At 42.0% G+C, this 15,007-nt stretch overlaps 1 protein-coding gene across 1 annotated transcript; it reads left to right on the top strand.

Annotated features, from left to right (window-relative positions):
- Window positions 1-658: 658 nt before the first annotated feature.
- LOC139611743 (UPF0524 protein C3orf70 homolog B) lies at window positions 659-14,544 on the top strand. The gene is made up of 2 exons (XM_071466668.1): window positions 659-1,236; window positions 12,011-14,544. The coding sequence occupies exons 1-2, from the start codon at window positions 1,053-1,055 to the stop codon at window positions 12,703-12,705; spliced, it is 879 nt and encodes a 292-aa protein (XP_071322769.1). The 5' UTR covers window positions 659-1,052; the 3' UTR covers window positions 12,706-14,544.
- The last annotated feature ends 463 nt before the right edge of the window (window positions 14,545-15,007 follow it).

The raw sequence follows: 15,007 nt of genomic DNA, 5'->3' as shown, positions 1-15,007 counted from the left end.
TTTAGCCAGTGTTTGGTTTGCTTTTGTTTTTTTTTGTTGTTGTTGTTGTTTGTTTTTTTTTTTTATTCTTATCCCAAGTTCAGTGAACTGCTAGATTTCAGGTCATTAGTTTAACCAGTGGAAGATTGATTTGTGGAGGAGCAAAAGGGAAATGTTCTTCCTGTGGTGTGTGTGTCTGAGGTGTCTGTTTTCTGCAGACTCAGCTGCAGCACTGACTGAGGGGAGCTGAGCCTCACACGACTCTCAACTGCTTTTATATAAATCGATGGCTCATCCCCGAGTAAATCTCCCGGCCGGCAGTGAGCAGATGTTAGGGCTGCCACCTAGCGGCTGAAGGCTCCAGCCTGAGCAGCTGGATCGCACTGAAGCATGCGTCTGTGCTGAATTTCTGCCTGCAACTTCATCATTTCTTAAATATTTAATTGTTTCACTGAAAGGTTTGTGCATGGCCAAAAATTATGATTTCAGAAACTATGAGATAATATCATTTGAATATAGCTGATCATAAAATATAGCCCATGAGTGAATTTGTTAGGTCAATGGGAGGATGTATTAATTTCGGATCCAGACCCTGGTGTTTTGAAGTTTTTTTTTTTTTTAGAGGGACTGATGAAAGCCTGGGTGTGTGTTTGAAGTGCGCAGAGCAGCTGGCTTTGTGTTTGTGGACTCCTCCCGTTGTGTGATGAAGTTCAGATGCGCGCCGTTGTTCCGTACGCGCGTCACCGGCGCGCAGAGGAGCTTTTCCCGACGCGGGGGGAGGATGGAGAGATGTGTGTGGATCACGACCATGGGAGGCTGTGAATCTGGCATTACACCTCGCTGACCGACGCTCTTCTTCGCAGGAGCACTTAACCCAGCTGCTGCTCTGGATGCAGAGATCCAGCGTCGTCTCTCGCGTCCCGTCTTCCAGCTGAAGAGCTTCCTGGGCTGCGTGGACCGTCAAACCTCGCCTAAGCCCCTCACGGTTATGTTGTAGTTTACTCGGACGAGGCTGTGTGGGTTTTGTGCGGTTTTTTTTTTGTTTGTTTTTTTTTAATCTAGGAAATGTTGGCATGGCCGCCTCGGGAGCTCAGAAGTGTCCGAAGAGTGAGAAGTTGGACGAGGCGCAGGCTTTGGCCAAGAGCTGTGCGGGGAGACCAGACTTCCTGCCTTGTGATGGACTCTCCATCTGCGCTACGCACAGCCACGGGAAGTGCTTCAAGCTGCACTGGTGCTGCCACTTGGGCTGGTGTCACTGTAAGTTTGTTTTATGCGGTTTCATAGCGCTCTCTTTCACCAGAAATCTATCTCACTGTCACTATAATGGCAAAATGTACTGGATATTTGCTGCTCACGGCCATGTTAAAGGATGCAGTAGCATCAGTTCACTATAAGACCACACTGATACTGTATATCGACTGAAAAAGGAGGAGAACGGAGCAGATTTTGATAAGCTGTTACAAAAGCTATAATGTGAGTTATTATGTAAAGGTTGGCTGACTTCTCATCTGCTTCCCCTCTGGTTTTATTTCAGTGCAACGATATCTGAGTCTAACTTCATAATTATATATATATATATTCTTAACCACAGTCAAACCTTTAAATAGAGCACCTCATATGAATAGATTACGTGGGTTAAACAATGGAGGCTGAAATACTGAGCAGGGACATGGATATCTGAGGTCATGGTTCATGTGTTTGTTACTGTTCATCTGGTTTTGTTTTTACTGGCTGTACATAAAGTTCAGGAGAAGCCTTGGAAATTGAAATCACTACAGTCCTCCAGCGTTCATACCATCCACATTTAGGTGTTAGTCTTAATGACAGGTGATGTTAAAGGTGAAAAGCACAAATGGTTGTATTTATATTGAGTTTCAATCATTGCTTTTGTAAATGTGTGAATTTAAATGATAACTAATTCAGATTTACAGTCATTTAGGTGTGGAAGTCAAGAGAATAACTAAAATAGTATCCATTTTTTATACTCCTGTGTCTTTCAGTTCACTTTTTATGGAACTCCAAATAGAAATGGGGCTTCTAGCCTTTATGCATTCCTGGTAACAATCTGTCTGTTTTACATATTACCAAGACCATGTCCTTCAAAAGAGAGTCTACACACATCGTGCCAGTCCTCAATGCGAGAGCACAGGTGTACATTTTCTAAAACATCAAAAGAAGTGCGCACACACACACTCCCATTAAAAAAAAAAAAACCTGTCAACCTTCCTTCTCTTCACCATTACTGACGTGCGTGTTGACATCACACACTTGAATCATCACTTTCATTTCTGCTTTTAAAGTCTTGTGATGTTCTGTATTTTCCCCACTGTCAACAAATCCCATGAAAAGACAAAAAAAACAACAACAATGATGTACTGATACTTCCAACAAGTAAAGTGCTGTCCCTAAGCTGAGCAGAGACCTTTGTTGTTCAGAAACCAGAAAAAACACATAATTCCTTCTTTATCATGAATTTTAGCATTTATTCAACTCCATAGGGTCATCCCCACAAACGTCACAAGGGAACCGAAAGTGTATTAATCCACAACTGAAAATAGTCCCTGAATCTTGGCTTTGAGTAACATTTACTGATAAAACTAGATATCTGTGACCCAAAGGTAAAGACTTACATCCTCAGGAAAGGGGTTCTGAGTGCTACCGACAGCGCAGTGATGCCGGAAAGAGATGAACATACTGTATTTTGTGTTTTGGTCTTTTCATGGGATTTGTTGACATGAAGAAAAATGTCAAATAACACCAGCATTGTCCTTTAAAGTACATTTTCTACTTTTGGCCACAGTAACTTACACAATATATATATACCTGATATACAAAATCAGCTGCTATTGTTCAGTCACAGGTCACATTTGCAATGGTATTAACTGAACTCTATAGGATAGTAGTAATAGCACTTACACTGACTATTAAATTGACTGCACTAATACAGGGCTGCAGCTCCACTTAAATGTGGACAATTTCCTTTGCACTTTTAGAAGTGTCAGTGGCAATTTCAACACCCGTGTACCTCAGACATTTCCTCTCCATTTGAACCTTTCTCGACCTGACACTTTGACACCACCACAGAATCCCACTAGCTGTGCTCGAACCTGACAGGATGTCCGTTTCTTTGTGCCGCCCTATGTTACCCCCATCGCTGGCTGCCCTGAAAATCCTCAGATCAGTGTAGAACACAATCACCATCCACTCTGCACCAGTCAGCTGGGGCTTATAGTGTGCAACGGCAGAAGTCACATTGTAATCTTTGCCATGTAATCATTGGATTTAGATGCCCGCCTTCGTTCAGAATGAGCCAAGTGATTTGAAACATCCAATGTGGCAGAAAAATGATGAATTCTGTCCAGTGTCTATTATGAGCCACATCCGGGATTTGTGATTCTCGGCAAAGTCTGCTCAGCATTACATCATTTGTAAACATTTAGACTTGCTCCTCCTCCCTGCTTTGAATTATTTATCACTCTGACTGAAAAGGTGCTGTGCAACAAACATGGAGACCTTTGTACCGATTATATAATTCAGGCTTGTTTTGCTGTAAAAGAGATAGCCAGCCACATCACAATGGAGCTTCTCACCTCCACATCCCTTTCCACTGTAATTCACAGATCTCCGTTGCATGCACCACAGTGAGAGTTAACCAGCTCAGACTGCTGAATCAGGCAGAACCAGGACACCCAGTGAGAAAAGTATAGCAGCGTGCTTCTGCATGCAATGTCTGCCTGCTCTGCCGCTTGGCTCACGCCCTTCATTGTAGAGATGAATAATAATGCTGGATTGAAAAACAGTGACATGTTGTTACACCCTTATCTTGTCCCGTTTTTCATTTCGAATGTGCCTCTGACTGTCGCCTGGAGAATAAACTTGTTCTGAAGCTGATCATTGTGCATTCACCACAGGGAGCTTTGCTAGACTTCCTTTTTAATTACATTTTTAATAGGTTTCCAGGGAAACGAATGCAAAAGGTCATCGGGCTCAGCATTTCAATTCTCCAAAACAATTTATTTCTGTTTTCTTACCTGTACAACAGTAATTACCTGTGACTTAAATCCTGGCTTCTCCAATTTCCAACATGCCACTCGGAACTGCACAGCTTCGGAATGCCGGTTCCTGCACTCAGAGCTCACCAATCATCTTCACAGACAAAAGCGGGGGAAAAAAACATGATGTTGTTGCTTTGATTCCTTCCAACAATTACTGCTTAGTTGTAGCTTTGTTGAAGAGTTTGGCAGAGAAAATGCGGAAATGGAATTGAATGTTGGAGGAGGCAGTGTTCCCAGCTGGTGACAACATCAGTCCAAGCCTCTCATTAGTGGTAATTAGCTGTGTTTAGTGTCACCGCCAATATGTCATGTCTGATGAGAGTTTTTGCTCACAGCAGCACTGGAAGCACCTGTTCTCAATGTTTTTTTCTGTCTCTTTATCCTCTACTAACTTATTACAATTACTAGACAGAGCAATGAATTACTCATTAAGAAAATCTAACAAAGTCTAATGACTCCTGAGAAGTCTTGTCAGTCTGTTCGTACACTGTCAGCTCTGGTTTTTCTAAACTTGTGCTTCTGTTGTGGATAGAAGAAAGTGGGATCTGTCTGTCAGACTTCCTCTGCAGTCTCGTCTGTCACACCATGCAGCTGTAGCTTGCAAATCTTTCTAAAGGGAAATATGGAGGCTTATTGGATAAAGCTCTGACCTTTATTGATTGATTTGGGGACCAACTGAAAATTTACTGCGGCGCTGAATCATAAAAAGCTTCACCTATTATTAAAGGATCAATATATTGTCAGCACAGGCCCGAGGGGATGTTTTTTGATCGATTGCTCATGTTTGTGAACCGCAGTGCTTCGACCAATTTAACTGCTGGGCTCTCAGTGATGGAAGCAGAGCAGCACCGAAATAAAAGTTCAACAAGTTTGCTCTTACATTTTAAGGGATAGGTTTGGATAGATTCTTTTCAATGCAATGCCACATTCCCTGTTGGTGTTACTATCCCCTCATCTCGGTTCAGCAAGGAAACACAGAGGCTGAGGATTTTGGTTCTGAAAAGACTGCAACTTTGTGATATACTCAGTTGATTTTGCTACCTCAGTCAGCTGGAGCCTCATATTAACTCTGTGTTGAGCTGTAGACCAGGTTGCTTTGTCAAAGAAAGCAGTTCAAATGAATGACAACTATAATGCAATTACTTCGAATGAAACCCATGTCGCCTAATTGATGTTTTGTCCGTTCATGACAAGCTAACTGGTGACTTCAGATTTGTTGCTGTGGCAATGCGCTTTGAAAAGGTAGCGCGTGGCCTCACCTTTTATCCGCCATTTTTCCCATGTATGGTGCTGAATCCAAATGCAGCCTCTGCCACGGTTTGCTGTCATAATTACACGTTCAGAGCAGCTCACTAGCTTCCTCGGTTTTGCATTAACAAAGAGACCGACAATTTTCTTAGAAGACATTTTGACGTGTCACAGTTGGAAAAAAAAAACACTCATGTAAAGGATAAAATTAATGATGGCTGAATTCTATCCAGCTGCTTCCTGGTACTCTGCATGCTTGTTCACTGTCATAGCTCACTGGGAGCAGCGGAGTAGACCAGAGCCATTGTTACTGTTATTAGTAACATGTGCTTTTCTATATGACAAGTCACAGCACCAACAGTTCACTGTGACTATTTACAGCCCCCAGTAGGCAGCACTGCCTGTTGCTTATATAGTCTAGTAAATTTTGAATTTGGTATGATGGTTACAGAAGTAGCAGCCAAGCCCTCACATACTTTGTTTATCTCTTGCGACAGGAAGACGGGGTCAAGGAGGTGGGGGTCGGTCTCGTCCCAACTCTCTTCAGTTCCAGCAGACAAGCCCTCGGATGTCATATGTCATATATCATATGTCATGTTAAGTCAAACAGTCGATTGAGGACTGTAGACTTTGACCTTCATCTCTTACAACGTAGTTGTATTAGGAGGGGATCACTTCACAGTCAGTATTGGCAGGGGAATGATTACAGTGACCAGTACCTCCTTAAAAGTACATGTGGTCATGTTAGTACTGTGTTGGGATAGACTTGAAAGAAAAATCTTTCCTTTAAAGCTGCTGTATGTAAGTATCTGCTATCACTATATAGCCAACATTAGCATAAACAGCTGTTTACTGACCAGTGTAGAAGAAGTGTTGCAAGTAACAGCATCAAACTCTCGTCTTTTCTTTGGCACTGAAGAGCTTTTCTTGTCCTCTGGGCGGCACCACTTCTTCATCTTCTCATGTTGGACTGAGGGCGGACTGGAGACGACAGTGACTATTGCCTCTTGAGGTCAGGGCTAGCCGGTTACCATGCTAACTGCAGTAGATATCAATGCAACGCAATACATAGATGTCTTTGACGTAAGGTCAAAACTGTTCTTCACATTCTGTTGATGTTCTGTTTTTAACTAAAAATGTTTTTAATATCGCACCTTTAAGGCAGGGAGTTGGAGTTGAAACTTAATGTATACAATGGAAAAACAGTCCAGAGGGTTGCATTTTTTCACTATGGCGACAGACTAAACATTGGATTTCAAACTGGCTCTAAGTCAGGAACAGCCTCTGCCTCTGGAGGCAGGGAACAGGAAACAGGAAAGCAGTTTCCTATGATGCTGGGTCAGACCGTCCCCTCCGCTGAAACCTGAAACTTATGTTGTTGCCCCAGCTCCAGCCCCTTTGTTGGACAGATTTAAACACAAAGAGCAGCGGATGTGTGACCAGACAGTTTCCAGCAGCCAAATGGCTACAGCAGCTGCTATGAAGAATGATAACAATCTGCTAAGATCATTTATTTTGTTCACCCGCTTTTGCCAACATGCTGCTTCGAACTGATTCGGTGCATTTAGGCTGTCAGTCTGCACATAAAGACTGCTGGTTTTGGCTCAAACATACAAAAAAAATCGAACTGAGGAGGCTGTTAATGACTCAGTCCCCACTGAGGCTTTGATATAAGCCGATATTAAAATGCCATAATCTCTGAGACACAGTCATGCTCATTCATCTTGACTACATGTTGAGTTTGTCAACAAGGAACCTCAGTATCCAAGTATTTTCCTTCCAGATGCGGTCTGAAGGCTGAGGGCAGAGCTGAGATTTGAACAGAGTGATGTTGAATCTCTGTGAATGAGAGTGAGAGACCGGTGGGCTACATGCTGCATTATTCAGAGGGACTATCTCCAGTATTAAACCAGAGTGTACAGTTGTCGGCCACAGGCCCAGGAGAGAGAGGAGCCTTGCGAGATGGATAGGAATGGTAGCAGAGGAGTTGGAGCGCCTCACTTCTCCACTGCACTAGAGAGCAATCTGTAACTTCCTAGGAATGAGCTGCCTGTTTTCTGGCTTTCTCATTAACCTTTTGCCCTCTTAATTTTAACCATGTTTTAAAAGCATCTTCCCTATCTCCTCATTCCAAGTGTTTAATAATTCTTACACTGACTAAAATAATTACTCCCAAGTTTCTCTAATATACATTGTAGATATTTTTAGAATACTCTCCTATCTCTGGACACCTTTCTCTGTATTTCGCCAAGCAAAGTTTGTTCCCTAACTGTAAAGTACAGAGGAGAGGGTCACCTCCACGGCTTTTAACTGCAGAAGGCATGCATTCATAATAACATTTTTGCAGTGAAGAGCTGTTATTTCCTTTTTGATGTATCAGCCTCATTTACATAGCCTTTAGTTAGTGATCTCCCACATCTCCTCGGTGAACTTGTTGCTTTTAGTGGCATTTCATGTTAACGTAATGAAAGGAGGCAAAGTGAAGAAAAAAGTGGGAGTCAGTCTCCTTTCAAAGTGCAACATGTCCTGTGGCTGCCTATTATTCTGCTCTATTAAGGCTGCAGTCAGTAGAAAACACTGTGTGTGTGATTCCTCTGCTCTTGATTTGTCTCAGTATGATTGTGGACGTAAAGCGGTGGGTCTGCAGTAGGAGCTCCTAGTGTTTTATTGTGTGGCACTGACTCAAAACCCTGACATTTTACTGTGGATGCTTCACGTGGCAGATTTTTTCTCTCTGTCAATCATCACTGGAACAAGGCCTGAAATGTCTTGTGACAACATGCTGTCTGTGATTGGCCGGTTATCTTGAGGAAAAAGAAATACACTGCAAAAGAGCAAAACGGATAACAGAGATATTAGACACATCACCAGTAACAGTTTCTTACCATTGTAAGGTGGATTAGTTTTTTAATCCCCACTATTAAGGGATCATCTGGTGATATTAATTTTTTTCTTCTTGTCAACAAATCCTACAAGAGGATCAAAACCAAAACTGATCAAGTTTTGTCTGTTGGGACAAAGCCTGATATAGACTATTACTCTGATGATTGTTACACACACATATACACATCTTCCTTGTGTATGTAAATACTCAAACTATAGCAAATGTGTATTACTGCATGGCAGAAAATACTCCCAACATAACACAGTATTAACTCTTGTTTGAGTAACATTTTGCTAAAAACAAGAGCCCCCAGATGTTTTAGGGACATATTTAACTTATCTTGTTTTGGGAAATAATGAAACTTATTTGTGTTTGTGACCTGTTTCTTAATTTGGAAATAATTGGCTTGAGGCTGAGTGGTACAGATGGAGTGAGGCAGTCAGAAAGTTTTGAGACATGGACTAAAGAATAGTTGGTAAATACAGAATATTTTCAGCATTATCCTTCTACCTACCTTCTACTTTATCCTATCTATCATAACCCTAAACTAGGAACTGATATTTGGCTAAATGTCTTCAGTATGGCAAACCCTGCTAATTTTTCTCAGGACATCTGGGCCTCGTCAGTGTGGAAATACAACCACACACACATTCACACACAGGGCAGAGGGAGAGTGAGCAGAGGCCGCCTCACAGCTGACATTGTCATGCGACGGCTACAGCACTGGGAAACACAGAAGGGCAGAGTACAACTGAATATCAATAAAGCTGCACAGACAGTGTTCACTGGCTGTCAGTTACTGTTGGCTCCAGTTCTCAGCGAACAGCCTCAACAGTACAGAGCAATATGGAAATCGCTCTTCGTCCTGCTTCGATGAGATTTCTGTTGTGGCCTTTTATATTGTACGTTGTTGCTCCCGGTTGATACATACGCAGGGTAGGACATCTGCAGCAACCAACATTTTGACACAGGAATTTTAAATTAAAGGTCCCCTGTAGAGCTTCTTGTAACCAAACAAAAGTTATGTAAGTTCAGTGATATTCGCATCATCTGCATATCTTGAGGTCTCATGTCTAAATGTCTCTAATGTTTTAAATCCTGCATCATTTACAGCCACGTTTTCCCAGCTTGCAGTCGTCTTCTCTGCCTCTCTTGGCTGATTGCTGCTGTTCTTTGTGTGTTACAGCCCTCAGCTGTTGATCAATGGAATAGTGTGAAACTGCTGGCATGAATTTAAATCATGTCACCCACATGCTTGTGCATCAGCATGATACAAACAAATCGGGGATGTGGTTGTTTCATAGCACTAGTAGTGGTCAAAAACCTCGACAAACTTTAAAGTATAATTCAAGTATGTGAAATATTATGTAATTGTGTAGTATATAATAATAATAGTATTTCTAAAGGAGTATTTGAAAGTATTTGAGTATCATAAAGCATGCAGTCCAGGTCTTAAAAAACAGAAAGTTGTGTTCACGTGTAGATTCTGATCTCTTGCTTTTTGCCAGACTAAGTGAGATTAATCTCACACATAGCGTGCTGTCCTCTGGGGCCCAGAGATACAGTGATGTTTTTAACTGAGAGCAAACTAATTCTGCATTCTGCAGACACCTTTTAAATCTACAGACAGCCTGTGTTCCTTCTGCAAGGCTGTTGAGGACAACCAGTGTTGGTGTGGTGTTAGCTCTATATGCCTGTCTGTTTTGTTGTTTGCCTGTTCAACTGTCTGTCCCCTAGTATTGCTCTTGGTATTTGAAACTCCAGATGGATGAATGCAATTAGATGTAATATGCTAAAAACTAAATGCCAACACATTGCCCTCTACAGCTTTAGCACTCATTTGTTGCCACTATCTTGTCTGCCTGACTGGGCTCGTCTCAGTCGGAACATGGACCATTGAGTTTCTCTCATTAAACAGAGGACGGCTGCTATTCCCCCTTTTTGTCTGCATCAACATAAGCTTACAACACAAAGATGACAGACATCGAGATTCAGCCACAGCCTCTTTTAATCTCTTCACTTTGGATAATACATTTTGTGGCTTCAATAATGATGTAGACGCGTGAATTTTGTTAAAGCTATTCCGCGGAGCTGATTTAGGCTATTGTGCTGAAAAAATGTTTCATCAGCATTACAAACTCTCTTTGTCCATTCAGCAATGCAAAACAGAGCCACTTCCCTGTGAAGTAGTTTGATGTTTTCACTGTAACCTGGGAAAAGCGTTTGATTGAACGGGTCCCCCAGCCGGCGAAACAAAAGACAAGGACACAGAGTGAGAGGAAGTGATGCGTAGGCCTGTCATCTTCTGTAGTTTCTCTCTCTCCAGGGAGCCAGCTAAACACACATCTGAGCTACGCTATTCAGGCAGCACGGCTTGGAGTTGGAGGCAGTGGGCTGCAAACAATGAGTAACATTTGGGAGCAGTCGTTTTTGCACACCACCAGTACGTGAGTTGCCAAAAATGGGAGGCACATGGAAGGTGTTGTTAATTTTTATGTGAATGTGGGCTTCCTCCAGAACAAATGTATTTGAGGATTTTTGTGACACTGGACAGTGCGTTAAACCATTCTAATCCACTATGTTTCTAATCCAGATGTAAATCAGCACCACATCATGATTTCTGAGCTGTAAACGTTGTTGCATGGCCTTATTTCGACATGCCATTTCATCATTTTTCATTTGAGTCTTGCATCAGTTTTGAAGGTTCAAAAATGATTGATGCACTGGTCTGGAGGTCCTAGAATTTAAACTGTTTCACTCTGGCAGCAGCTCCTCCTCAGATGGTGGTGGCAAGAAAGGTATTTTTGCCTTTGGCAGCACAAAACGCTTTGTGATGTGAAAATTGGAGAAATGATTGGTTATATATATATGCACTATATGCTCACAGCCCAATGTTTGGCGTCTTCAAAAGCTGCGTCCTTGGTTAGGCTGACCTGTGGTATTGTTATAATTTTTATTATCATTATATAGCTCTTCTATGTTGTACTCTGCTAGCTACTATGACCCAAGGGCCAAGTGTGGTTTTATGTGATGGGTTCACATTTGATTAGGTAAATGTATGTATATGCCCCGATGTCGTCAAATAACTTATGCTTTCCAGGAAGAGAAAAGAGACTGATTTTGATGTGTAAATGCTCAAAAACACTTTATTGTTACATACATTTGGCAAGTAACAACAGCTAACAGAACAGTGAATGCAGGTTTATGAATTGTATTTTGATCTGTGTTATTTTTATTTACATGGATCACAGTTTTCAGAGAGCAAACATATGCTGCTGCTGGGATTCTTACCAGATGTTTCCACATGGTGCCATATTCACTATTTCATTTATTTAAACCTGCGTTTAGTTCCTGCATTCAGTAGGGAGTTAGCATTCATTTCGAGTGAAGTTTCTGTTGATCTGATGAATGTAGTAAGTCTTATATTCTCTCTCCTGTTAACCCCGTGTTGGTCTCCGCCAACTTCCAAAGGAAATATCTGGCTCTTTAGCTGCTAAATCCTGCACTATGTTCACTAGCTAGTCTCTAACTCAGCTGTTTGGTGCTGAGCAAGTAGTGTGCAGTGGATTTTAATGGATCAATAGTGGATCAATAAGCTAAAAGATGCTCAAATGCTCTTTAGTGCTGAGGGGAACTGCAGTCAGGTGATATTTTCTTTGAAAGCGACAACTTTCACATACAGGCAGACATTGGATCCATTATTAATACAACAATATTTGGTACAGCAGTTTTAAAATAAAAAAAATATGATCGGTGTTTCTTTGCAGTCTAGCATTTTGTCATGAAGTAACATTTAAACATTTGATATGATTTCCTGTGTTTTTTCTTTCCCCTCCTCCTTTAGGCAAATATGTGTACCAACCCATGACCAATGTGTGCCAGCTGCCGAGCACAACCGTGCCACCTGTCGGCTCAGAGTACAGTAACACCATTGACCTGTCCGTCTCTCTGGCTGAGCGCTTCCTGAAGCTCGCCCCCTGTTTCCAGTCCCCGCCTCACTTGGAGTCGCCGAAATACTGCGTCATTGCGGACCTGTTTGTGGACGACTACATTGTCAAACGCATCAGCGGGAAGATGTGCTACGTGCAGCGCCCCCCGCCACCGTTGCCAGAACCGCCTCAACCTCCCACCCCTCCCCCACCGGCTCCAGCTACACCTCAGTTGCCCCAGAATCCCGCTCCGCCTCGGCAGCCAGTCAAGCCCTCGCTGCCGACCCAGCACACCCCTGCACCCGTTCCTGTGCAGCCAGTCCAGCAGGTGTACAGTGAACACAAACACCCCTCTCCTGTGGATAAGATAAAAGGCCCCAAAATGGACCACTGCTCCTCTCCATCCAGCTCCGAGGACTCTGGCATCAATGCGCTGGGTCTGCACTACCTGGAGTCCTGCGAGGAGGAGAGCGAGGAAGAGGAGGATGACGAGTTGAGCACAGACGGAAACTCCAGCCCCGGCAGCCTCTGGGATCAAGACGAATGTTCTGTGCTTTCTCCTTCCAAGTCTATGATAGAGATCATTGAAAAGATCGAAACAACTGTGTAACTGTCATGATATCGACGTGGACACCAGCTGAGAGGGAGGCAGAGCAGAATCATATTAATGAGAATAACAGTCGAGGATTTATTTTACGTGGACCAGTAGAGAGCAAACCCTCCTTTTTAAGGCTTCAGCAGGGCTTTACCGGGTTTGTTTTGAGTTGATTTGCTTTCCTGCAGGTGGCCGAGGACTGTACATCTGCACCCGCACACAGCCTCTCCTCTGTCCACACCCCCTGCATGGAGTGAATTTCTAGAACTTACTTATTACAATAAAGGAGAAAAAGGAAGCACAAGAATATCAAGCACATGCACAGTGGACCAAATAGACCCCTTGCACATGGTAATTATACGGTGGGAAATCCGAAAATACAAAAGAATATATAGTAGGTGCACTTATTACAGAGGAAAGTAGAAACAGTGACACATTTTTCTCTGGAAATTACTGAAGCTAAATTATGAACAGAGGTGGCATAAGTAATTTTCATGACGATAATAAGCAGTTGAGTAATTCTTAGTGTTCTGGCAGTCAGACTGTATTTTGATTCAACATTCAAGAGGCAGATAAGCCTGCCATTTCTCGTTCTCTGGTCAGTGGTTCCACCCACGCACGTTAGTAATTCTGACACTTCAGTATAATAACCACAAGGCCAGCTACCTCTCACGGGCCTAAATCACATCGGCTTTTTAACCCCTTAATTACAAAGCTCCGAGCTGCTGCGACAACCCTGCTTTTATCAAGTTGTTAATAAAATAAATAAATATCAGCCCACAGTTTGTCTGCACTTTACTGACACCAACACAAGCAGTAGTTAGGTAGGTCAGTGTTCGACAATCAAGGATTACACGTTAGAAGCACATTCCTATAATGTACCTGCCAGTGAGTACCAAGGATCCTCTTGTACCTTCGAAAACCATTTAGCAGACATTAACACATTGTTCTGACCACCTTTTTCTGGTCAAGCTGAACTGAACTGCAGTGCTGTGTAAGGTTAAATGGGGCGTTAAGCGAAACATGACTTGTATTGACCTCTATTAAGCAGCCAAGAAATTAAATAGCATGGACGTGTCTCCGGCACAGCTACAGCGACAACAGTAGGAGTCACGCTGTCACAGCAGAGACTAGTCAGGGAATATATCTAATATATACATTTAAACTTATGAAATAATAAAACTGCATTGTTATTTGCTTTCTGGGCTTGAGAGTGAAATGTCTTGTGATGCCGGCTGAAAGGGGGAAAGTCTGGGAAAGGTGTTCCCACTAGGTTAGACCTTATGTCACAGTAATTTTGTGGGCAGGAAAATTCACTTAATGCACCTTTAAAAGAAGATTACAGTAGGTATGGAATAGGCCGAATAGGTGTTTTGATGTTGTGATGGACATAATATTATAAGAAATACACTCAAATATGAAATTAGTACGATAGCCCTTTATTAGTCAGTTAGTAAAATGAAGCTGGGCTGTTTTTTTTTGTTTGTTTTTGTTTTTTTCAGTGTTTAAAGATTATTTCCTGGAGAGTTATCAGCAAAATCACTACCATGTTCACAGGTATGTATTGCAACAATGCTACAAGCACTAGAATTAAAAAAAATAAATTTTGCATGACTGCATTCAATTGCAGAGGTCCCCCTGTCAAAACTCGATTTAACTTTCAAATTTATGTTTCAGAGTGTTCAAAGAGCACAAATTGTGAATCTGTTGAAATTGGAATATAAATTGTTTTTTATTCAGGGACAGCCCTTAGCATTACATTGAACACAGTCCCTCGTAATGCAGTTTAAAACATGTCTTATGTTCTTATTATTGTTATATTATTTTCATATGAATAAATCTTAATGAAACTCACTCCTTTTTTTTCCATCCTCGGTTTGAAATGTGTGGACATTTTTCTACAAAAAGAAAGTTTAAATCTTCTTTGAAATGGGTTCAGACCTTCTCCATCTGACACACAGATGACTAATACTCTCCAGAGTTTTGGTGGGAGAGCAAGGTAAAGTGAGAAATACACTAAACTTGAGTCATTACTTTAGCTGTGGTTGTTTGTCTCCCCTGATATGTCTTGAGGAATGGTCTTTGTTTTTGTTTCTTGCATCCCCTCTTTTGTAACCTCTGCTCACTTGTGCTGCACTGACATAGAGAAATTACTTCAGAGAGAAAAACAAAACCAAAGTTTGTGGCTTTCTGTGGGAGAGTTAGGATTGGAGACTGTTAAAATATGACCCATGCCTCAATTTAATATTGCATGCAATACAAAGGAAAGAAATGAAATAAGAAAATATCAGCCAGAGTCTGACCTCTCCACCTTTAA

This window comes from Trachinotus anak, unplaced genomic scaffold (genome assembly GCF_046630095.1).
Source record: "Trachinotus anak isolate AG129_WGS33_773 ecotype Australia unplaced genomic scaffold, CSIRO_AGI_Tana_v1 ptg000001l, whole genome shotgun sequence".
In the NCBI taxonomy this organism is placed as follows: domain Eukaryota; kingdom Metazoa; phylum Chordata; class Actinopteri; order Carangiformes; family Carangidae; genus Trachinotus; species Trachinotus anak.
This window is presented reverse-complemented; position numbering and strand designations above follow the sequence as displayed.

Bases quoted from the DNA above. Each gene is read 5' to 3' on its own strand.
- LOC139611743 (XM_071466668.1), top strand. From the start codon at position 1,053: ATGGCCGCCTCGGGAGCTCAGAAGTGTCCGAAGAGTGAGAAGTTGGAC. The intron at 1,237-12,010 runs GTAAGTTTGTTT...CTCCTCCTTTAG, and splicing joins CCACTTGGGCTGGTGTCACT to GCAAATATGTGTACCAACCC.